This window comes from Mustela putorius, unplaced genomic scaffold, assembly GCF_011764305.1.
Source record: "Mustela putorius furo isolate JIRA1106 unplaced genomic scaffold, ASM1176430v1.1 tig00000743_pilon_pilon_pilon, whole genome shotgun sequence".
Classification (NCBI taxonomy): domain Eukaryota; kingdom Metazoa; phylum Chordata; class Mammalia; order Carnivora; family Mustelidae; genus Mustela; species Mustela putorius.
Window position 1 is genome coordinate 5007961 of NW_025421464.1, and position 24910 is coordinate 5032870.

General features: G+C 46.4%; 2 protein-coding genes across 12 annotated transcripts in view; one reads left to right on the top strand and one right to left on the bottom strand.

Annotated features, from left to right (window-relative positions):
• Positions 1 to 2474: 2474 nt before the first annotated feature.
• On the top strand, positions 2475 to 7996 carry SPAG4 (sperm associated antigen 4). Of its 5 annotated transcripts, none has more exons than XM_004746541.3 (12): positions 2477 to 2947; positions 3444 to 3548; positions 3811 to 3877; positions 4043 to 4104; positions 4347 to 4390; positions 4705 to 4730; positions 4847 to 4955; positions 5216 to 5291; positions 5467 to 5582; positions 5911 to 6078; positions 6575 to 6664; positions 6777 to 7996. In XM_004746541.3, the coding sequence occupies exons 1-12, from the start codon at positions 2638 to 2640 to the stop codon at positions 6924 to 6926; spliced, it is 1323 nt and encodes a 440-aa protein (XP_004746598.2). In that variant the 5' UTR covers positions 2477 to 2637; the 3' UTR covers positions 6927 to 7996. The 5 variants fall into 5 exon arrangements, with proteins under 5 accessions (XP_012908800.2, XP_012908799.2, XP_004746598.2 ...); XM_045084128.1 differs by having other exon boundaries at positions 2748 to 2928; XM_013053346.2 differs by lacking the exon at positions 4705 to 4730 and having other exon boundaries at positions 2475 to 2815; positions 4785 to 4955.
• A 3306-nt stretch (positions 7997 to 11302) lies between these two features.
• The window catches only part of CPNE1 (copine 1), a 35362-nt gene continuing 21754 nt past the window's right edge, over positions 11303 to 24910 (bottom strand). For all 7 annotated transcript variants that reach the window (XM_004746538.3, XM_004746539.3, XM_004746534.3 and 4 more), the window contains 15 exons: positions 17315 to 17443; positions 17037 to 17216; positions 16815 to 16889; positions 16662 to 16733; positions 16429 to 16509; positions 16170 to 16259; positions 15988 to 16074; positions 15756 to 15842; positions 15603 to 15662; positions 15390 to 15523; positions 15250 to 15304; positions 14949 to 15000; positions 12225 to 12358; positions 11839 to 12075; positions 11303 to 11639 (listed from right to left, as the gene is read on the bottom strand). In XM_004746538.3, the coding sequence (XP_004746595.2) occupies positions 11499 to 11639; positions 11839 to 12075; positions 12225 to 12358; positions 14949 to 15000; positions 15250 to 15304; positions 15390 to 15523; positions 15603 to 15662; positions 15756 to 15842; positions 15988 to 16074; positions 16170 to 16259; positions 16429 to 16509; positions 16662 to 16733; positions 16815 to 16889; positions 17037 to 17216; positions 17315 to 17443 (1614 nt within the window). In that variant the 3' untranslated portion in view covers positions 11303 to 11498. The remainder of the gene's footprint in view (positions 11640 to 11838; positions 12076 to 12224; positions 12359 to 14948; positions 15001 to 15249; positions 15305 to 15389; positions 15524 to 15602; positions 15663 to 15755; positions 15843 to 15987; positions 16075 to 16169; positions 16260 to 16428; positions 16510 to 16661; positions 16734 to 16814; positions 16890 to 17036; positions 17217 to 17314; positions 17444 to 24910) is intronic.

Consider the following 24910-nt stretch of genomic DNA (forward strand, 5'->3'; position numbering starts at 1 on the left):
AGAAGACAGTGTTTAAGATGGCCTTTAGAGGGGGCACCTGCCTGCCTCAGTCCGTAGAGCATGTGATTCTTGACCTCAAGGTCATGAGTTTAAGGCCCACATTGGGCATGGAGTCTACTTTAAAAAATAAATAAGTAAAATAAAATGGGCTTTCAGGACAGGGTTTGAGCGGAGAAAGACATCCAGGCAGTGGAAAGGAATGCTGGGTGGGTTCTGGAACTGGCGATTTGTCATTTTGGCTTCTGGCCAAGGAATGTATCAGGCAGCAGCAGAGATAAGATTAGACCTTCAGAGGAGCTGGGTCTTGCTGTGTGGCCTTGAGCTAGACATAGTCAGTCCCTCCTTGTGCTTCAGCTTCTCCAACTTAATAGAGGGGTTAGAAAGCCCTGATCTGTTTCCCAGGTGTTACCTGTCCAAACAAGCTTTGAGGTCTACAGAACACAAGACAATCAGGCATGGGTTGTCCCGTTTTCAAGTAAGGTCCAGGTTAGACCTTAAAGCCCCAGTTACTGGGGGAAGGCTTCACCTCCCCAGTTGACAGGGGCAGTGGGATCCAAAGGAAGTCAGAGAGGGGACCGGAATTCTTAGCTCGCAGTGCCTTGACCTTTCCCTCCCTTCACCCCTGATCTCTGTGGCATCTAATCAAACAGGGTATTCATGCCACCCTTCTGGAAACTAATGTGGGCATTTCCTTTCCTCCCCCTCCCCCCCCTCCTTGTCCCCCTCCTCTTTCTCTTCCCCTTCCTCCTCCTCTTCCCCCCTCTCCTCCTCCTCCTCCTCCTTCTCCTCTTCCTTCTTCTTCTTTTTTTTTTAATTTTTTTATTTTTTTAAAGATTTTATTTATTTATTTGACAGACAGAGATCACAAGTAGACAGAGAGGCAGGCAGAGAGAGAGTGAGAGAGGGAAGCAGGCTCCCTGCTGAGCAGAGAGCCCGATGCGGGACTCGATCCCAGGACCCTGAGATCATGACCTGAGCTGAAGGCAGCGGCTTAACCCACTGAGCCACCCAGTTGCCCCATCCTTCTTCTTCTTTTAGTTTTATTTATTTGATAGGGGAAGAGAGAGAGAGAGCAAGCAAGACCACAAGAGCAGGGGGAGGAGGAAGGAGACTCTTGGCTGAGCAAGGAGCCCCATTCGGGGCTCAATTCCAGGACACTGGGATTGCCACCAGAGCCAAAGGTGGATGTGCTCAACGAAATGAGCCACCCAGGCATCCCAGGCACATCCCCTTCTGGGCAGGAACACAGCCTGGCAAGTTTTCACTCCCCCTCATCCCCTCTAAGAACTTTCTCTTCCTAACATTCCAAAGAAAATGGGATGTGGCAGAAAGTACTGGACTCCAGGGCAGGATTTTGGAAATCTAATCTCTATCATAAAATGTGTGGACTCTAGAAACTCCTTTCCCCTTTCTGGGCCTATTTGCCTAGCTGTGTAATGTGCATAGAATGCGCTGCATTGCTTTTCAAAGTGTGGTACTTAATCAGGATCACACATATGGTTGTTAAAAATGCACATTCCTGCACCCACTCAAGAAATGCTCAAGTAGAATCTCACAATGTACCTGGGAACCTGAATTTCTATTCTAGTGCATAGCAGGAGTCTGGGAACCTCTGGTCTCTTGGCTGTGACCATCTGCGATTCTCATTCCATTTTTGGTATTGCAAGATGGTCGGAGAGTGTGGTATGATGGTGCTGAATTCTCACCCCATGGACTCCTGGTGTACATGGGTCTGGGAGAGGGAAGCACAGATCCCAAGGTCAGAGGTCTCTGGCCTGAGGACTAGGAAGAGAGGAGGGGTCTGAAGGGTTTGCTGATCAAAAGAAACTAAGTGTTTATTTAGAACTGCTCTGGGTGACTCCCTTCCTCCTCCTCCTCCTCCTCTTCTTCTTCAAGATTTTATTTATTCATTTGACAGAGAGACAGAGAGAGAGAGAAGGAGGGCACAAGCAGGGGGAGCAGCAGAGGGAGGCAGAGAGAGAAGGATGCTCCCTGCTGAGCAAGAAGCCGGATGCTAGGCTCCATCCCAGAACCCCAGAATCATGACCTGTGGGGAAGGCAAAAGCCTAACAGACTGAGCCACCCAGGTGCCTCCCCACTCTACCCCTTCTTAATATTCATTCATTAGACCTATCTAGGTCTTGAAGGATACACTAGTGAACAGGACAAAAATCCCTGCCTTCATAAAGTTTACGTTCTAGTGGGTGTGACAGGCAATGAAGACATATGTAAGCAAAATATACAGCATATAGTGATATGAGCTGAGGAGAAAAACTAAGCAGGAAGCGGGCTAGATAATCTTTTAAGACAAGTGCATAAGACAGGGCGTTCTGGGAAGTGATGTGATGTCATCGTTTGCTTTAACATGGGAAAGAATAAGAGACTGCTCTGTCTCCGGGCTGTCACGACTAGTTCTGTGACGCACCCTCAGGGAGTTCCGTAGAGACCATAGGCTCCTTTGTGACGTCAGCAGCCGGGCTCAGCTACGAGGGAGGGGTTGAATCTGGCTGGGGGGCCCGTCGGCCGCACACAGGGTCTGTGGGGTCCTGGCGGCGCACATCGGTTGAGGGAGAGCCGAGGGCCTTGGCGGCTGCGGCGGCGACTTTGGCGTCCGTGAGAGGGCGCCTCGGGGTCAGGATGCGGCGGAGCCCCCGCCCGGGCTCGGCCAAGTCCCCTCACAAGCACACGTCCAACTTCTACAGCGACAACAGCAACAGCTCAGTGAGCGTCACCTCGAGGGACAGCAGCGGGCAACGGTCAGCTGGGCCGGGCCCCGGGGAGCCTGAGGGCAGAAGAGCCCGGGGCTCGAGCTGCGGTGAGCCCGCCTTGAGCGCAGGAGTGCCCGGAGGAACCACATGGGCTGGAAGCTCTCTGCAGAAGCCTGCGCCTCGGAGCCACAACGGGCAGACCGCCTGTGGCGCGGCAACCGTGAGGGGCGGGGCCTCGGGTGCGGGCGGGGTCGAACCCGGGAGAGCTGAGGGAGGGGGCGGGGCCCAGGGGGCGGGGCTTGCACGGAATCGGGATAAAATCTAGGGGGCTACCTCCTAAGGGGCGGGGCCTGTAGGGCGAAGAGGGAGGTGTCAAATACGATACCCTAGGGGGCGGGACCTTTGTGTGATGGACGGTCCTGGGAAGGGGCGGGGATACCCCGTAATTTGACACCACTGAGGAGGCGCGGTCTCGGTGTTCGCATAAGTAGCTACCTATAAATAAGGCGGCACCAAGACTCTCCTGGGGGCGGGGCCTCCGTTCGACGCGGGTAGCAACGTCTTGACCGAGCATCCTTGAGGGGCGAGTGCAGAGAGACCTAGGGTGGGGATGCGGTGGAACCAGTGCCCGTGGAGGCTGCCCCGCTTCTGGGCTGGGAAATCTGCGGCCCGGTCCCGGGGAAAGAATGGACCTGCCTTGCGCAAGGCTTCAATGGCGCCCCTGGGCTCCCGCAGAACCGGCTGGATCTCCCGTAGCCTCTGAGGAGCAGCTCGACCTTCTCTCGACCCTGGATCTGAGACAGGAGATGCCTCCACCGCGCGTGTCCAAGAACTTCTTGAGTACGGGCCACGCCAGTCCGGAGCCCCTTTGACCCTCTGGCTCCCCTCTCCGAACTCCAGTTCTCATTTCTGAGAGACCTGCTCCTTGAGCCCCGCGCCCATGTCAGGCTCCAGCCCCTTCCCTGAGTCCGAGCCACCTTCTCTGAGCCTGAACTCATTCTCCTTGCCCCCATCTAATTCTCCTAGCCCACCCTTCTCTTCCCAAGACCCTCCTGAACCTGTCTGAGCCCTTCTTCATCTCTGCCCCAACTCTTCTTTCCAGGCCTGCTGTTGCAGGTGCTGAGCGTGTTGCTGTCCCTGGTAGGAGACGCGCTGGTCATTGTATACAGGTCAGAGGGAGGGAATGGGGCGGGGAGCAGGGCCGGACCCGCGGAGGCTTGAGCCTGTCTCAATCAGACCTGGTTGGGTCCTGTCAGCAGAAGCTGGGTTTAGGACCTGGCGTGGGGCTGCGGGCACATTAGGGTCTGGGCCTCAGTCTCCCTCCGGTTCTTCAGGGAGGTCTGTTCCATCCGGTTCCTGCTCACAGCTGTGTCACTGCTGAGCCTCTTTCTGGCAGGTAAGGGGATGGCGAATCCCCTGGGGCCCCAGCCCTGGATGCTTTGCAGCCAAAGCCGGCACATTTTCTCCTGTATCCCTCAGCCCACTCAAGGCCTTCAGCTGTTCACAGTCCCTTTCAGAGCCCACTAGCCCCCCCTTGGATCCAGCAGCACCCCTCAAGCCTTTTCTCTCTTCACCACCCCTTTATGCCAAGGAAACCCTCTCCTTTGGCTTGCCCTGAGACCACCCTTCTTTCTCCAGCACTCTGGTGGGGGCTGCTGTACCTGGTTCCTCCTTTGGAGAATGTGAGTCAGGGCATCTGTATCCCAGGGTGGGTGGGTGGCAGGGTATGAACCTGGAAATTGTGGAGTCCCCTCAGCTGGTGGGAGGGGGCAGTGCTGGAGGCTCCAATCCTAACAAAGGGATATAAACAGATCTCTCTGAAGGATTGTGCCCAGAGGCCGTTGGGGGTCTCTGAGAGGTCCTGGCAGGTCAGGGAAGGGGAGGCAGTCCTCAAAAAGTAGGCCCTTTGAGTCAGGCTGCTCCCAGGCTGAAGTGGGAGAAGAGAGTGGGTGGGAACTGAGCAGCATTGTATTTTGTCCCTCCCTCCCTCCAATAGGAACCTAAGGAGATGCTGACTCTAAGGTGAAAGGGCACCTGGGGTGGGGAATCAGGGGGCTCAAAGGCACTTCTGTGCAGGACCTTAGGGGAAGTGCCCAGGACAGGGAGCCAACCTCGCTGTGCCAACCTCCCACCTACAGCGAGTACCATGAGCGTGTGCGCTCCCAGGGGCAGCAACTGCAGCAGCTTCAGGCCGAGCTGGATAAACTACACAAGGAGGTGTCCAGCGTTCGTGCAGCCAACAGCGAGGTGAGGCCTGCAGCCTCCTGTCTGCCCAAAGTGCTGCCCATGTCTCCACACACTGCTCAGTCCAAGGTCCACCTTGGAAGCCCCTTATGGACCCCGTTCCTTGAGTCTGGAGCAGTAAACCCCGCCCCAGAGCCCCAACTTGGGATTTCTCTCTCGGGGTCCATAAAATCCAATCCAGAGAACCTAGTCCCAGAACTCTACCTCCCTGTAAATCCACCTGCAAGCTCCATCCCTCCAGGACCTGCCCTCCCTCTTTTCAGAGAGTGGCCAAGATTGTATTCCAGAGGCTGAATGAAGACTTTGTGAGGAAACCTGACTATGCGCTCAGCTCTGTGGGTAAGACCCAGAGACACTGCAAGACTGAGACTCGGAGACACAGGAAAAGAGGGAGACATTGACACAGATAGACCTACACATATGACACGACCAAAAAGACGGACCTCAGAGACCCTGCCCCAGCTGTCAGTCAGGCCTGGGAGCCCGTATGAATGATTGCTTCTTCCTGCTCCAGGGGCCTCCATTGACCTAGAGAAGACGTCACATGACTATGAAGACGCAAACACTGTCTACTTCTGGAATCGCTTCAGCTTCTGGAATTACGCGCGGCCGCCGACAGTTATCCTGGAGGTGGGCCTGGAACCTGGATCCCAGAACCAGACCATGGGAGGGATGCTGGGGAAAGGACCCAACAGCTCCCTATTGGTGGGATCCAGTGGAACTGAGGTCATGGTGCTAGGCAGAGGATTGCCTGGTTGGAGGCCAGGTCTAGTGGTCCTAGGGACTGTGGCACTGAACAGGATCTGGCAGCACAAACACCCAGGCTCCAGGTGGAGGGCTGGGTGGGGCCAATGAAGAGGTTGGGCTAAGGGTAGGCCCTACCTGAACCAATGCCCAGGCTGGGGAAGGGCCGTAGTTGCTGTTGGTGGGTTCTGAAGGTCTTCCTGCTCGCCTGCAGCCAGATGTGTTCCCTGGGAATTGCTGGGCTTTTGAGGGCGACCAGGGCCAGGTGGTGATCCGGCTACCGGGTCGTGTGCAACTGAGTGACGTCACCCTGCAGCATCCACCACCCAGTGTGGCACACACTGGGGGAGCCAACAGCGCCCCCCGAGACTTCGCAGTCTACGTGAGTGGGGCTAAGGCTAAGGAGGTGGGGGATTTTGCCTAGAAAGTACCAGTTATGAAAATTGATGTCACTGAGTCTTTGCCTGCTCATCTATAAAATGGAGATATTACCACTCATCTCTCAGGCCTACAGGTTATAATTACAACCATATCCAAACATTAGGTATGGCTTTATTGAGCTCTTATTCTGTGCTAAGCACTTTAAATGGATCATCTCCTTGCATCCAGTCAACCACCTAGGAAGTATTTTCATCTCCCCCCTCACTGATGAGGAAAGTAATGCTCAGAAAGAGGATGTTATTTGCCGAGGTCACACAGCTAACAATTGGCCAAACTAAATTGTGAACTTCTTAGAGTCCACGTCCCACACTATACTATCCTAACACCAAAAAATGAGAGCGTGCATACAACTATGCCATAGTAGGTCCTCAATAAAGTTACTTTCTCCCTCTTCCACCTGTGCTTCACTGTTCTTCTATTCACTCTTCACCCACCAGGGCCTCCAGGTTGATGATGAGACTGAAGTTTTCTTGGGGAAATTCACCTTCGATGTGGAGAAATCAGAGATTCAGACTTTCCACCTACAGGTGTGTGTCTCTGGGGGTAAGGGTGCTGAAGGACCGGGACAGCAAAGGAAGACTGGGGAGGAAGGCAGCCCTTGGGACAGCAGGCTTTGGCATGAACCATTTGTCTCCCCAGAATGACCCCCCAGCTGCCTTTCCCAAGGTGAAGATCCAGATTCTAAGCAACTGGGGCCATCCCCGTTTCACATGCTTGTATCGGGTCCGGGCCCATGGCATGCGAACTTCAGAGGGGGCAGGGGACAGTGCCACAGGGGAACCCCATTAAACATGCTGATTGTTGGAGTAGAGTGCAGGTCTGTGCTAAAAGCAGCTGGATCCATGCTGATGGGGGTAGGGAGGGTTCTGGTTGCCTTTGGCATATAAATATGGCGGGAGGGACAGGGCTGACTGGCAGCCTTCAATCCACCTTCTTAATTTGGAGAAGTTCAGATCAGTAAGATAGCAGCAGCTCATGTTTATGGAGTGCTTACCAGGCACAAGAGATGGTACTCTGGACATTCTACACATTAGCTAATCCTTGTAACTTCAGAGGGGGAACCGTTCAGGTCAGGAACTGCTCAAGGTCACACAGCTAGTGAACAATGCCACAGTGGAACCCAAACCCACCTTCTTCCAGAGGCCACCCTCTTTAACTCAGAGCTGCCAGTCAGCCTTAAGCTGTATTTGTGCACCTCAGTTCCTACCTCTATACTCTGGGACAGTCTCCCCAACTCCTACAGGTACAGTTGGAGAAGTTAACTACCCCTTTTCTTGAACTAAACATTCAAAAACTAAGGAGACTTGAGAACCTCTAGGAAGCATCGGAGTCAAAACTGACACAGGCCTTGTAGTCCCATTTCAGGCTGTCTTTACTACAAGGCCCAGTACAAGTGGTCTAGTGTTCATCAGTCCCTGCCCTCAGGGAGCCTGACAGGGGAGGGAGGATGCTCCAGGAAACAATTCCTTTATTGATCCAAGAATTCTTTACTCTAAGGGTCAAAGTAGAATTGAAAGAATAAAAGATGGAAGAATCAGGCATCAAAGATTAAGGAGTTCTACCTAGGCAAAAAGAAAAGGGGGACCAGCCTGGGCAAAGGAACATGCACCATCTTGCCTGTTGAGATCCTCCCAGTATGTTCATGCACTGGAAGAATATATATACAGATTATAAACAGTGCTTAGATCTCTAGGAAGTGGAAATGCATACATATATGTGAGAGTGAAGCACATATCCATTTGTTTAAATTTTCAGGATATTACTTTCATAACTTAAATTACTCTACTGAGGGGCACCTGGGTGGTTCAGTTGGTTGAGCGGCTGCCTTCAGCTCAGGGTCCTGGGATCTCCCTCCTGCTTCTCCCTCTCCCTCTGCCTCTTGTTCCCCCTGCTTCTCTGTGAAATAAATTCTCTGTAAAATTCTCTGTGAAATAAATAAATAAAATCTTTTAAAAATAAGTAAAATAAATAAGTACCGAATGCTCTCAAAGCCTAAAGTTAGAAATACAAACTAATATAGGTTCTCTGGAGGGCAGTTTCACAATGGGAACCAAAAGCCTTAAAACTTTTTATTATTCTCTGGGGCGCCTGGGTGGCTCAGTGGGTTAAAGCCACTGCCTTTGGCTCAGGTCCTGGGATTGAGCCCTGCATCTGCACTCTGCTCAGCAGGGAGCCTGCTTCTCTCCCTCTCTCTGCCTACTTGTGATCTCTGTCTGTCAAATAAATAAATAAAATCTTAAAAAAAAAAAAAACAAACGGGGCGCCTGGGTGGCTCAGTGGGTTAAGGCTCTGCCTTCAGCCCAGGTCATGATCTCGGGGTTTTGGGATCAAGCCCTGCATCGGGCTCTCTGCTTGGCAGGGAGACTGCTTCCTCCTCTCTCTCTGCCTACTTGTGATCTCTCTCTGTCAAATAAATAAAATCTTAATTAAAAAAAAAAAAACAAACTTTTTATTATTCTCTAATCATAGTAATTTCATTTCTAAGAATGGAAACAAAAGATTTATCAATGTAATCAAAGATAATACTTTAAAGGATATTCATTACACTATAAAGAGAATACGGAAATAGTAGATAATAAACCAACTTTTAATTAATTTATTTGAGAGAGAGAGAGAGACAGAGACAGAACAAGAGCAGGGGGAGAGTTGAAGGGAGAGGGAGAAGCAGACTCCCTGCCAAGCAGGGAGCCCATCGTGGGACTTGATTCCAGGACCCTGGGATCATGACCTGAGCTGAAGACAGACGCTTAACTGACTGAGCCACCCAGGAATCCCATATAAGATGGTAAATTATGCTACCAAAATAATGTGACCAAAAGAAATGGTAATATTTAAGGGAATGTTTAATGTCATGGAAAGCAATTCATGATATATGGATAATTTCTTAAAAAGCAAGCTAGACTAGTATACATAAACTTCCAAAGAATTCTATGGATTAGAAGATACTATAAATGAAAAGGCAATAACTTGGAAGGAAATATTTTCCACGTGTAAGAATAAAGGCTGAGGGGCGCCTGGGTGGCTCAGTGGGTTAAGCTGCTGCCTTCGGCTCAGGTCATGATCTCAGGGTCCTGAGATCGAGCCCCGCGTCGGGCTCTCTGCTCAGCAGGGAGCCTGCTTCCCTCTGTCTCTCTCTCTCTGCCTGCCTCTCTGCCTACTTGTGATCTCTGTCTGTCAAATAAATAAATAAAATCTTAAAAAAAAAAAAAAGAATAAAGGCTGAAACAACAAAAGAACCTATAAATAGACTATTCAGAAGAAATGTAACTCACAAATACATGAAATGGTACCACACCTTCAAAATTAAATTCAAGCTAAATATGAAAATATTTTCTGCTTGTCAGATTAACAGAAAAAGGGATACAAAAAAATGTTGTTATAGAGGGCAATTTACAGTTATCTATTAAAATTTTAAATATTCACATCCTTTGATCTAGCATTCTACTTCTAGGAACTGCCTTCAGAAATATTGTGGCAAATGCACAGATAAATGTACAGAAATATTCATTACAACACTTTGTAATATTGTAAAATTGGAGGAGATCCAAATCTCAATAAGTGAAAGACTGGGGGCGCTTGGGTGGCTCAGTGGGTTAAAGCCTCTGCCTTCAGTTCTAGTCATGATCCTAGGGTCCTGGGATCGAGCCCCGCATCGGGTTCTCTACTCGCAGGGAACCTGCTTTCCCCGCTCTCTCTGCCTGGCTGACTACTTGTGATCTCTGCCAAATAAATAAATAAAATCTTTAAAATAAATAAATAAATGACTGGCTAAATAAGCTGTAAGATACTCATACACAGAGTAATTTATGCATTAAAAAGAATAAGGTCACCAATAAGTTCTAATAGGTAAGGCACCCAAAATATAATAAAAGCAAGGTACAAAGAGTATGAGTAATATAATATCCTAATTAAATTAATTAAATTAATAATCAAATTAAAAATAATATAATATCCTAATTAAAAATTGTCAGACCTAGGAAAGATAGGAACCCTCGCCTGCTCAATTATCTATTTTATAAAATATTTATATTTGAAATAATTTTGTACTAACATGCATTTTAAAGCACGTTAAAATAGTATGTATAATATGACCCCATTTTTGTAAAATAAAAAACATGTATAGATTAGAGTTTTGCAAGACAGATTAAAAAATATCCCCAAATATTTTTTTGGCATATGGGAGTCTGCATATTATTTTTTTCTGTATTCTTTCTTTTATAATAAAAATACGTTATCAATTTTCTAGTAAAAAAATTAGCTGTTCAGTTGGTTGGACGAATGAAGATTCATCGATTCGGGACGCCTGGGGGGTGACCTTCTCCTCGCTCATGCTCTCTCTCACTGTCTCTCTCTCAAATAAGCAGCTAAAAAAAAAAAAAAAAAAAAAAAAAAAAATTAGCTGTTAAAAAGATTCAGGATTCGGGATGCCTGGGTGGCTCAGTTGGTTAAGCAGCTGCCTTCGGCTCGGGTCATGATCCCAGCGTCCTGGGATCGAGTCCCGCATCGGGCTCCTTGTCGGCGGGGAGCCTGCTTCTCCCTCTGCCTCTGCCTATCATTCTGTCCGCCTGTGCTCGCTCTCTCCCTCTCTCTCTGACAAATAAATAAATAAAATCTTAAAAAAAAAAAAAATTTAGGATTCTAGGGGCGCTTGGATGGCTCAGTGGGTTAAGCCTCTGCCTTCAGCTCAGGTCATGGGCTCAGGGTCCTGGGATCGAGCCCCGCATCTGGCTCTCTGCTCAGCAGGGAGCCTGCTTCCCCCCTCTCTCTGCCTACTTGTGATCTCTCTCTGTCAAATAAATAATTAAAATCTTAAAAAAACAAAAAACAAAAACCACCACTGCTCTCCTCCTCCAGAAGACTAGCATAGTCCTTAAACTCATCCCTCGCCTAGCATGTTCCACCTTATCTGTGTTCCCATCTCAGCCCTGTCCTAAGGCAGGGCAGGCTGGCTGTTTCGCTCACATTTGATCCTTGTATTTTAAAAACAGAAGCATTTCTAGACTTTTGGCCTGGAATACCGAATTTCTTTGCCTAGGCCTATCAGAGGTATCCTTCACTCAACGACTCTAACGGGATAAACCAAGGCTCAGGAAAAATAAATATGGCTAAAAGTCAAAAGTGGGACTTTTTCAGTCCCACTCAAAAAGAGAGTGGTGGCAAATCAGTTGGTCTTCATTGATCTTTATTAAATGAAGGACTCCAGGTGCAAGCAGGAGGGATCAAGAGCAACAGCAGGAGCAAATATAAAAGTATAAAATGTAAAGTGCAGCACTGGGGAATGTGTGTAGGGCTGAACCATGCCCACAGAGACCTTGGGGACACAAGGCTGAGGACCAGCCATAGCCCACCCTCTGAGGGAATCTAAGCCTGAGGAGCATGTGCAGGGCTCTTGGCTGGGGGTGGAAGTGGCTTGAATGGGGCCCAACCTTGGGCCTTGAAGTAGGAGACGAGTTGCGTGGGTACTTCTGCAAGCACAGTCTGTGCCAGTGTCTCCCGAGGGGCCTGCCAGGAGAAAAAGGGCAAGGTCAGTGATGACCCCTGACAGCTTCCCGAAGTCTACATTTCATACCCCAAAAAAGGATACAAAGAATATAAACCCCAACACCCAACCCTGCCCCAATGGAAAGGTGAGAATCCCCACTCAGAGAGGTGGAAAGATAAACTCCCAGATCCGGTCTGCCTCCAGGCTTGCCCCACTTACATTCTGGAAGCGGCGGTAGGGCACAAACTGCACTATGTCACGGGCAGCTGCCTCCCCAGAGCGTGCACGCAGGGGTCCACCATCAGCATCCAGCTGCTCCATGGCATCGAAGTCAGCACCACCCACACCCACGATGATCACTGACATGGGCAGGTGGGAGGCATGCACCACAGCCTCACGTGTAGCCTCCACATCTGTCACAGCACCGTCAGTCAGCAGCAACAGCACGAAGTATTGCTGGGGATAAGTCCATTCACAAACTGAGGCAGACCTTCTAAACACCCCAGCCACACATTCCCAGACTGGTAAGAAGACTATTGTTACATATCCCTGAAGGGAACCCTTGACCAAGACTGCCCACCACCACTACCTCCAATGATCCTCACCGAGGCAGTCCTTTGATGTGCAGCCTGGGTTGCCAACCTAGCCACATGGTTGATGATGGGTGCAAAGTTGGTGGGGCCATAGAGGCGAACTTGGGGCAGGGCTTGGCGGTAAGCATCCACAATGCCCTGGATGCCTAGAAAAGGAGGGCAAAAAACACTGTAAAATACCAATCCTGACATCACCATCCTGGCAAAGCAAATCTGGGAACTAGGGTGCATTTCATTCAATCACCACTATAAACCCAAGGTACTATACTTTATCCTAATGATAAAAGAATTAAGACCAAAGAGAAGGGCACTTCCCCTAAACCACAACTTGACTTAAACCTGATTGGGGGGGTCCCCTGAAAAATCCAAGATGGTTAAGCATCAGATTATAACCTGCATAATAAAATTAATTATAATTATAATCCATTTAACAAGAACCCCTAGATAAGTAATTAATGGGAAAGAAGAGAAAACTTTTTTTTTTTAAAGATATTTATTTATTTCATGGGGTGCCTGGATGGTGCAGTGGGTTAAGCCACTGCCTTCGGCTCAGGTCATGATCTCAGAGTCCTGGGATCGAGTCCCGCATCGGGCTCTCTGCTCGGCAGAGAGCCTGCTTCCCTCTCTCTCTCTCTCTGGCTGCCTCTCCGTCTACTTGGGATTTCTCTGTCAAATTAATAAATAAAATCTTTAAAAAAAAAAAAAAAGAATTTAAAGATATTTATTTATTTCATGGGGTGCCTGGATGGCGCAGTGGGTTAAGCCACTGCCTTCGACTCAGGTCATGATCTCAGAGTCCTGGGATCGAGTCCCGCATCGGGCTCTCTCGGCAGAGAGCCTGCTTCCCTCTCTCTCTCTCTCTGGCTGCCTCTCCGTCTACTTGGGATTTCTCTCTGTCAAATTAATAAATAAAATCTTTAAAAAAAAAAAGAATTTAAAGATATTTATTTATTTCACAGACAGAGATCACAAGTAGGCAGAGAGGCAGGCAGGCGGGGGGGGGGGGCAGGCTCCCTGCCGAGCAGAGAGCCAGATGGGGGCTCAATCCTAGGACCCTAGGATCATGACCTGAGCGGAAGGCAGAGGCTTTAACCCACTGAGCCACCCACGTGCCCCAAGAGGAAACTCTTAATAAATGCAGGAGGAGAAATTACAAAATCATCTGACAAACACTGCAAAGATCATCAATGGGTGCTAATACTATAAGATACTAAAACTACAGGGTACTAGTTAATGAGTAACTGGATATTGATATAGTCTCAAGGCATCTTCCCCAAAGACACTTATTAATTACAAACAGCGGACAAACCTGGCAGACTCTGCCTTAACCAAATGATCAAAGTTAACATGACTAGTAATAGGATAAATCAACATCAGGGCCTCCTGACATGGTATACTGAGAGAACACATAGCATCGCTTCTATAATATGCCCACCAGAAGTACATAATCTCAATCTAATCATAAATAAATATCAGATAAACCCAAACTGCAGGACATTCTACTTATCTAGGCTGTAATATTAAAATATGTCAGCATCATGAAAGATAAGAACTCTGGAAGACAGACAAATGGATTATGTAATCTGAGATTTTCTTTAACTGTAAAAGACAACTGGCAAAACTTGAATAAATTCTAGACTGGATAATGGTATTGATGTTAATCTCCTGATTTTGAGAATTGTACTGTAGTTACATAAGAGAATGTCTTTGATTTTAGGAACCATCCACTGATAAACAATGAAGGGTGCAAAGTTGGTACGGCCATAGAGGCACACTTTGCGGAGGGCTTATTCACTGTAACTCTCAAACATTTCAGGAAAAAAATGTGTACACACACACACACATATGTACATGCACCTAAAGATGTAAATATATAGCTATTTATATACATAGCACAGGGGATAGGGAGGGAGAGGAAGGGAGATGGAGAATCTGACACAGAGAATCATGAAGCAAATGTATTTATGGTTGGGGAATCTGTGACCTAGGGCCTGTGCTGAGCTCCAAAGACCTAAAGCCCCTATAACTACTCTCACAACTTTTATCTAAGTCTGAACTCATGTCAAAAACCCAGATCAGATCAGGTCAAATTTTCCCATTTAGTTTGTTGCCCACTTGGGGGTACTGGGGTGCTACAAGGTTTGGCCCTCTCTAGACAAGAGTGTGGGCAAAGGGCGCCCTGAACGCCGAACAGGTACCAGTGAGCTTCCAGGCAAAGGTAAAGTGGTAACAGCTACCACTGCTTAGAGAGAGCTTATACATATCCTCTCCTTAAATATTCAACATCCTTTAATATGTATCACTTTTATGAAGCCAAAGTAAATTGGCCCCAACTCACATGGTTTTATAAAGAGGCAAGATAAAAAACCTGAGACGTAGATTTGAGTCTAAAGACCTAGCTCCAAAATCCCCTCCTCTGGGGATGCCTGAGTGGCTCAGTAGGTTAAGTGGCTGCCTTCAGCTCAGGTCATGATCTTGGGGCCCCGTGATCAAGCCCTGCTGAGCAGGGAGCCTACTTCCTTCTACTGCGTCTGCCTGCACTTTTGCCTACTTATGCTGTCAAATGAATGAATGAATGAATGAATGAATCTATCTTTGAAAAAATAAAATAAAATCTACTCTCTGGACAACAGAATCAGGTATCTACCCCATTACCCCCACAATCCCTTGTCTGCATGGGCTGGGCCTTCTTGGTGTAGACAGATCTGCCTCACAATGGAGTTTGAAGGAACTTACCTGTGCAGTAGGGGTTACTGGGGTTGAAGTTCAAGGCAAATTCATGGGAGACCTGAGGGCAAGAATCAAAAGGAGGTTCTTTTCCGATGACCATCAATGTGCAAAGAAAAATGACACTGTGGTATACAGCAAGCATTGTGGGGGAGCTATGTAGTCCTGAACATTCGTTGTACATGTGTCTGTAGGGATACATCCCTGCATCTCCACATAAAGCTGGGTGCCACACAGCAAGTCAACCACATCCCCCCAAATCAGGACCCTAACACTGAAAATAGGAGTTGGGGAAGGAAAGAGTACTCACCTGCCAATCAGGGGGTACCTGGGCCCCAAATCCAAACGCTGGGAATAGCTTGTCCCTGTGGGAAGACAGTGAGTTGAGAAGAGACAGAGAGGGGACTGTGAGTCCAGAGGCTGAGGGATGGGCAAAAGAAAGTTACTCACGAGTCATAGTCCTGAATCACGCTGCCCACACTCCACAGTGCTGTCAGGTACTCGTTGATCCCTGTTGGACTCAGGTAGTGCAGGGAGTCCGGGGAGGAAGGATCTCCATTGGAGCCCGTGAAATCAATGCCCACCTAGGAGGAGGAGAGGAGGGGAGCTGAAGGCCACTCCGAGACCCAGATCTGTTCTCTTATTCCTGATAAAGCAACTTACAGTGAAGTTGATTTGACAGCCTCCCATCACATAATCCAGGAATGAATACTGTGTTTCTACCTGCAGATGAAACCAGGATCATGGCTGGGGTGAAGGGGTTGGGGCCATGGAGCACAGGGGTCAGAGCCTGGGTCCCATGGGCTATTGCCTCACCTGGCAAATCTTGACACAAACAGTCCCAGAGTTCTTGTAGCTTTTCTTTTTCTGCTGTTTCTCAGGGTGGATACATTCAAACTCAGCCTGGTGAGGAAAGAAAAAATTAGGGCAGGAAACTCCCAGAGCATCAGCTGGAACTGGTCTGCCCTCCCCCCCTCTTTCCCTCTCTCCTTGGGGCTGCAGTCCTTTAGAGCCCACCTCCGCACTCCTGAGCAGGGCTGGCACTCACCGGGACTGCTTGCAGCTGGGCCAAGCTGGTGTAGAAGGTACCAATAAGATCATGCGAACCATCACTGTCATAGTCTGAGCATCGCACCTGTGCGTGAGGAAGGTGTATGTGTATACAGAGACCAGGGATGGGGGCAGGTGAGAATAAATCCCTCCCCAGGTACATTCAGGAGGCAAACTCACCTGGATGGGTGTGTTGGGATCTCCCCCACAGAAATGCTGAAGGGGAACAGAAAAGCGCTTCCATGTAGGGTTCAAGTTGTTCTTGATTACCTGAAGATGGAGGGTAAGGCCTCTAGTGAGCTCTGGGCTGGCAATATGGGGAGCTGTCACTCTTCTCTATCCATACACGGTCTATTTCTCCCTGTTCCAAACCTTGGTAATCACAAGCCCCAGGAGAGTCTCTCCTATCCCTCTTCACCCAATCCCAGGGGTATCACACCTCAGATCTGTATGCCAGGTGCCATTTCCCATCACCCTGACGGAAGAACTCCAAGAACGGATCCGATTTCCCCAGGAAGTCCTGTCAATGACACAGAGACCCCAGTGTAAGACTCAGGGAGAGACAACCATTTTGCCAGACCCCAGTCCCACCCCCGTAATTCTTAAACCCCCCACCAAACACCATTCCTGCCCCTTAATTCTTAACCCTCCAGGGCTTCTTTCCAGACACACCTTCTTATCTAGGTTTCTGGCCTCCACCTCCATGGTCACTATACGACTATCCTTCATCTCCAGAGCAGATACCTAGGAAGGGGAGGCAGGAGACTGTATCCTTCATGAATTCCTCACTGATATAATCCTCCTCTCCTCAGAGTTCTTTCTTACCGTGATGGTCCCCCGCCCAGCAGGTCTTCCAGGCTTCAGCATCAACGGCAGAGTTACTGTCTGGCTGGACACAATCTGGGGCAGAGTAGAGTGGATGGGGGAGTAAAATCTCAGGCAGGGTTAGGTCTTGCTTACCCCCACCTTCACGTTCCAGACAGTCTAGGCTGTTAGGGCTCTTACTGAACATGTGTCTAAAGTATTTTAATCCCTAGCCCCACATACCTGTCCTAGGGAACACTCAGCCCCTCCTAGGAAATCATCATCCCCCAGCGCAGGTGTCTTGTTGTCTATGTCGTAAATGCCAAATCGGAGCTTCTGGACTGTTTCAAAGTGGTACTCAAGCTGCAGAGTCTTGGAGAACTCAGGGCTCGAGCAATTCCGTACTCGCTCAGTTCGGCCAAGCTGTGGGCAGAGGCCAGCAGTATTACAGTCACACACCCTCCACCCCCAAAAGAGTTCTAATCTTCCTCCACAACATTAACCCCCAAGACCCTTCTCACCTCAGCCCAGCTGCCCCCTCCCACATCCTGTAAAAGGACGCAGAGTGGGTCAGACTTGGAGCCGATGTCCTTGTCAATGAGGTGGTCACAGGAAATGGAGAGCTGAACCAAAGTCACGCAGTGGGCCATCTGGGAAAAAAGGACCCAAGTCAAGCACTGAGGACCCTTCTCTACCCTTCCCTGACTATATGTCCCAGCTTGGGAAGCCCAGTAGGCTTCCCTGCAGGCAGGGCTGAGCCTGTATCCAGCTCCATGACACCCAAGAGAAGATCTTAAGAGCTTCCATACTCCTCTATTTCCCTCAGGTGAGCTCAATGGGACAAGACACAGTGAGTACAACCAACCCTGGTATGATGGAAGACGTGGAAAAAGTACACTGGCCTTGATTGACAACTTTGAGCCCAAACTGGTCCTCAGCCTAAAATCCCTATAATGTTCTCAAGACCCAGAATCCAACCCTGATCTTCTGAGACCAATGAATCTCACTCTGACCCTTTACTGAGCCCAGATTAGACCCTAATCCCAACATGACCATGATCCAGATACAACTCCCCAAAAAGTTTCTTCCTCCAATGATTTCTCACTAACTCTCAGGCCCTGCATCTTGAGGTGGTGTTGGGATTCCCCCAATTGATTCTCTGAGCAGGCAATCAGCTGCTCATGGCCAGCTCCTCACTAGTATCACTGCCACCACCCAGTCCAAGCCACTGGGCTTATCGCATTAGCCTCTTTACCTGGTCTCCCTTATCTGCCATCCCCACCTCCACCTCCCTCCTCACACCAACACTCTACTCTCAATACAGCAACCAAGGGGATCCTGTTAAAACGTAAGTCAGGTTATGTTACACGTCTGCCCAAACCCTCTAATCATTATTGCCCATTACTTAGGAAAAAATACAAATTCTACCATGGTCTCCAAGGTCTTGAAAGATCTAGATCTCTCTAACCTGATTTCCTAACACCTCTCTTGCTCACTCCATTCTGAACACACAGGTCTGCTTGCCTGCCATTCCTCAAATAAACTTGATTCTTCCTTCATATTATCCACATTGCTTAGTGTTTCTTCACTCCTTCTAGATCTTTATTCAGAATCATCTTATTGTGAAAAAAAAAAGGTTCTCCTTTTCTAGGTACTTAACATTTCAACCCTACTACTACTGATGCATCACATACCCCTTTCCTGCTTTTTCTCTTTCGCATTTATCAATTATTGTCTAATATATAACCTCTCTTGCCCACTATAATGTAAACTGAGGGAATGTAAATGTGGGGGAAGGGATATTTTGTCTTGTTTATTGCTCTATCCCAAGCACCTAGATAATATTTGCTGAATGAAATCCAAAAGGCCATCTTCAGTCTCAGCTCCCAGCTCAGTCACTGCCAAACTGACTGGCAATCAAGGAACACGAATTTTTCCAATTTACCCATCTCCTTGGCTGAAACACTATCTTCTTGCATGGATCTCCTTGACTCCCATGTAACCCCTCCTCCTACAGTCCCCATCAATAATTACCCTCAGACTCCTTACTATCCCTGTGTCCCCGCTGACTCATACACCCGCTGACTGTACCAAAACTGCACTTGACGTCAGAGCTCTCATCCAGCTTCACTCAGCACTCCAGACTTCCCAGCACTATACCCCAGGATGCCTCTAGCCTTAGCCTCCCCTAAACTGATCCTCAATCAATCCTTCCCCCAACCCAGTCCACAGTTTGTGCTGTTCCCATCTTGGTGTCTCACGGTCTCCATCTGGAGTGCTATTATCTACCAACGTTAGAATGACTCTTACACTTTGGTTTGCTTCACATATTGCCTGTTCATAGCACCTCAGTCTGTGCTTGAAAGCATCCAATGATGGAAAATCCACCACTCTTCTAATCCATTAGATAGTCCTGCTTCAAAAAGTCCTACCAAACCAACTCAAGTCTGTTAAATTCTCATTTCTATGTATTTGTCCTATTTCTCCCCAGTCTAAACTTTCACAAGGAAAGCCTCTGAGAAACCATCTGATACTTGGAAGCAGTGAAATCCCCAGCTAAAAATCTAGAAAAAGAGCCCCTGTTCTTTTTGAATGTTGCCCCTCATATGTGGCTTTTAGACTTTGACCAGCCTTATCATTCCCCCTTTGGAAGGTCCCTAAGAACAGATCCAAAGAAGAACACATACTCCCAAAGGAGTGGGACCACAACTTCCCAAAGTCACAATCTGACTCCAGGCTTCTCACATCACATGTTCTTCTGAAGCAGTGTTTGCACACAACAGAAACAAACGAAGAACATTCATTTCACTATTGCTGAGAAGAGTAAAACACCCAAGACTGCCAAAGGTCTATCTATTGGGCACCAAGTAAATTACAGTACATTAAAACAATGAGATGTTGAGCAGCAGGTAAAATACAAGGCAGAACTATATTATATTGGTATTCTATGAAAAAATAAAGTCACAAAAAATGGTAATTAGGACTCCATTTTAAACTTTAAGTGTATGTGTATGTACAATAGATTTGAATAGGTACACAAAATAAATACAGAAAAATGGAAGGCACACCAAAAATTGCAACTTTTAGGTACACCTCAGGGAAGTGGAATGAAGGTGCGGATTTTATAATCTATAAACACTTATGTATTATTTCAATATTTTAATTTATTTTGTATTTTTAAAGGACACCATTAGCTTTTTTCCCCCCAATCCACAACTCAAGTCCTCTTAACTATTCAAAATCCAAAGCCTCTACGTCTGGTTTAACAATCCCTAACTTCAGGGCTCAGTGTCTCTCGCCTCTTCACTGGCTTCTCAAGGCTCCTTAACAATGCCTCAGCTAGTCTTCCTTGTGTCAGCTTCCAGAGTCTCTCTACCTTAACTAGAAGTCCTGCATAGATGCCCATGGCCCTTAGGTTCAGAGCCAAGCTCCCTAGCAAGGCCACCTTGTGGCATAACTCCAGACAGTACATCTATACAGAATTCAGTAGGTGTGTAATATGGTGACCCTGCATCCCTAAGTGAACCTTCAAAGCCCTTCTCAGTCTGCTTTACCTCCTGTTACTCTACCACCCAACCAACTAGTCATCCAAAGCTATTTCTGGCTCCTGGAACATACACATGCTGATACCTCTGACTTTCCTGTCTAATATATGCCTTGTCATCCAAAGTTTTGCTAGGACATTATTCCTTTATGAAGCCTCATCCAAATTCCCCAAGTAAAATTTATCATCTCTCCTCTGGATGATTACATGGTCTCCTCATCACATTCCTGCAAACACACACAGACACATTTCTGTGATTAGCCAAACAGAAACTAGACCATACCATTTCTTCATTTAAAACTCTGGAATGGCATCCCCAAATACTCAAAGCCCAAAGTTCTTTCCCTGGTCTACAAGGCCTTCCCTCAAAGACCTGACACTTAACTAATCACCTAGCCACATAGGTATGTTTCAGCCATGTTTCATTTCTGACCCTCATACACACAACTTCAATCTCATTCTCCTTATCAGGGCTTCTGTGGTGTCTTTATCCACAAACACCCAAGAAAATAAGCTGGATTAGAGTAGGAACCACGTGTAGTTTGCCTAATCTATCTCCAGGGTTTTTAACAGTACCTATCCTATAGCAGGTACTCAGTAAATATTAGTGATATAACACTGAAACTGCCATATCAAAAATTTGACTTTTGTCTATTTTCATTATCTATGGCCTCCTTGGAACTAGGGTTGGGTATGACTTCTGTATCCCTAATACCAGTGCTTAGAACATAGTTAGTACTCATAACCATTTGCTGAATAAATGGTAACATGTGTTTTTGCTCAACTCAAATTTTGAGGTCTTTTTCATTTGAATTACTGTCCCAGCAGTAAGTCTTCTCTATCCTTATCTTGTACAACTGAGCTTTAAAATTTAAATGCAGGACTCCTCCAACTCAATGACAATTTAAAATGGGCAAAAAATCTGATCAGTTACTTCATGAAAGAAAACAGAATTGGAAATATGCAAAGGAAGAGTAATCAAAAGCACTAGTCATCAGGAAAATGCAAATTAAAACCACAAGATATTATCACATACCCACCACAAGGGCTAAAAGTAGAAAAACTGACAATGCCAAATGTTGGCAAGGACATGGAAATCTCATACATTGTTAGTGAAAGCATTAAATATACCACTTTGGAAACTGTCTGGCAGCTTATTAGAAAACCAAACACACATCTAGTCCAAGACCAATTTCACTCCTAGATTTTTATCCAAAAGAAAACATTATGTCCACAAAAAGATCTGTATAGGAATGTTCATAGCAGCTTTATTCATAATAGCCAAAAATATGAAACAGCTCAAGTGTCCATGAATATGAGAATGAATAAACCATAATGTTTATACATGTAATAGAAAACTGCTCTGGTAACAAAAAAACAAACTATTAATATCTGCAACAAGGAGGAATCTGAAGTGTAAAATACATATATTCCACTTATGGAGTTTTTAAGACAGACAAAACTAACCTACAGTGAAAAAAATTCAGAATACTGGTTGTTCCTCCCATGTACCCTGAGGGCAGGTATCAACTGAGAAGCAGCAGGAGATAAGGGGGAGCGGCAGACAGAAAAGTTCCTTATCTTGACAGGAATGTGAGTCATGAACGCATTTTTCATTTTCATCTAATGGTACACTTAAGGTGTATATATGTTATTATATATGTAAAGGTTACCACCTCCCCCTACCCAACAAACCTACATGAAATAATGAACGCAAGACATGATGAAATATTTATGGGTGAGGTGTGATGTTCACAATTTCTTTGAAACGCACCAAAAAAGTAAAATGGTATGTTGAATGGATATGTGGTAAAACACATATAGGAGCATTTAAATTGTAGGATCTAAATGGCAGATATATGGTTATTTCCTATATAATTTTTTTACAACTTTTCTGTACGTTTTAAGTTTTCACAATAAAATGCTGGGGAAAAATTTAAGTGGAGGACTCCAAGTGGAGAACTCGGTGTTTATTCCTGACACTTTGTTGTTAAGTACAGAAGTATTGCCAGGAATTATCTGTAGTGGTGAGGTTACAGGCAACAACGGGCACTGCTGCCTTTTCCACCACTCTTGACTTCTCAAAGATCCCAGAAAGAGGCTTTTCATCTGGGGAACACCCATTAGCAGTGGGTCAGGTGCTGCTTCTGGTGAGGCCTCAATTTGTGGTAGACAAGAGCATTCTTTAGTAGTCTATTCGCATGTTTACCCTTTCCCTACAATTGGTTCTGTTCTATACTTTTTCAGTTTCTTCTGGGATCAAACTAAAATCCCAAACAGAATGATGTGGGCCCACATGTGCATATGGGACTGGAATCAATTTCTAAGAGACCAGAGCTTGCTGTGCTACCAGTTGTTTTCTCCTCAATCTCCCCGCTTTGCTTCTCATTGGAATTAGCAATCCTTTATAAGCAAATCTTTACAATGTACACTCTTCTATCCTTTGTCATATTCCCCTTAAATTATCTAATGCTTGGGATTATTAATCTCTCCCAAATCCTAATCTCCTTTAAGATCTATTTCCAAGCCTACCTCTGTTTAGAAATCTTAAAGAATTAAAATTCCTAGTTCATGTCACTTTTCCGTCCTATATCCTTTGAACAGCTACATCCTTAAGCCAGACTTACTTTTCATCTAGTGCCATTACAATGAATCTCATGGGACTTTCAGCCTCCTTTATAGGACTCAAATTTTATAAAACCATATTAAATATGACATTTAAGTGAGTCAATAAAAATCTCAGAAATTTTATTTATTTTTTAAGACAGGTCTAGCTAATATTTGCCAGGTCTTTGTGTCCAGTCTCTTCTGAACCGACATATCTTGCCTGGATGTCTCTAACAGTCTTCTAACTAGTCTCTTCATTTCCATTCTCAGTTCAACCAAGTCGAAGACCCTCCCTGACTCCAACCCAACAAAGCCCAGCTTCTCATAGACCTATCAAAATGTGCAACTTGTTTATCTGTTACATCTAATAGACTATAAATGCAACAAAAGAAGGGACCAGATCTGTCTTGCTCCCATTCTAGTGACTCACACATAGCAGGCACTTTGTAAATATTTGTTGAATTACTGCTAGGAAAGGAGTGATAATCCAAGGATCCTTGAAATGACCCAAATATAGACCTAGCCTGCTGCCAAAACCATCAAGGGAGAAATGAGCTTTTTAGGAACACTTAACACAAGAGACTAGCTTATTATTTCTATGTGCTCCCAACACTCCCAACCTTTCTATTTGGTGCTAGTCAGGAACTGCAAACAGAAACAACCAAGTATATAGGACCGATCTTTTCTGCCTTGTAGGCTGTTTTCCTCTGCTTTTCTCCATTGTCAGAAATAAGAAGGAATTGAGTGATCATTTAAATCAAGTCCTTCAATTCAAGACAGAGAGGTAAAATGTGATTTAGCTAAAGCCACATACACGGCTAAACAAAATGAGGACCAAAACTCAAATATTCTCCTACCTCGTGTCTAGAACTTTGGAGTACAGTCATACCATCCTCTCCTGAAGAACTTTCCTTCTTATATCCAACAGCAGTGTTGATATAGTGGGCAAGAGCGTGGGTTCTGTTGATGAAGTGATCAGGCCCCAAATACTGGCCTTACTTCTCTCCCTAGCCACAATGAGATATCACTACACACCCACCAGAACAATTGTTCTACCTATGAAACTTAGGTTCCTGAAGAGTAAAGCGGGGGATATGATCTTTTTTGGAAGATTCATATAATGTATGCAAAGTGCTTAGCACAGTCTGAACTATTATTACCAGTAAGTGTTAGCTATTATCATCCTCCTTCAAGCTCAGCTCTCAGATGCTCTTTTTCACAGTATCTCCCATCACTCAAAAATTTATTACTCTGGCTACTATACTCATCCACACCACAACTGTAGTGTCAATGTTTCTAGCTCAACTGTCTGTAAAATAACATCTTTAGAACATTGCTATGCATCTCCTATTTCACACAGCACAGACCTAACCATATGATAGCAATTCAAAGCACCTCAAGGAAAGGTTACAGCAATGCGCTGGAGCAGGCTTGTATGGTTTCACAGCATGTCTATCCATATTTTAAGCCACAGAAATTGGACAAATGCTAAAAACCAGAGCTTCCCTTCCCACAGCTAGCTGGTTTACCATCGTTGATAGGGAAACCCGCTCTGGCAAAAAGGGAGTGATGTGTCCATTTTCTAGGGCATCCCCTCCGCGGTCTTGGGAGATTCTAACTCTGCTCTTCATAAATCCATGAACACATCACTCCTCTTAGATCCAGTTCATGCCAGTCAAGCTGAAATTCATTGGCCTTTCATGCTCAGGTATTACGCTACCATCTTCCCTTCCCAAAAGCCTAACAAAGAAAGGAACCAGCTTCCAATTCCATTTCCATTTCCAGGCTTTGAAAAGGAAGAAGAGAGCACCAAAATGTCTGGGTGGCAGGATCACTCCAACAAACCAAAGCCATGCTCACACTCCTGTTGCCTACCTTGGCATGCTGGAGCAGCTCAGATGCTCAATCAAGTCTTGAAAGCCAATCAGGAAATTCTCCACAGGCTCCCAAACGGCAGAGCACCACC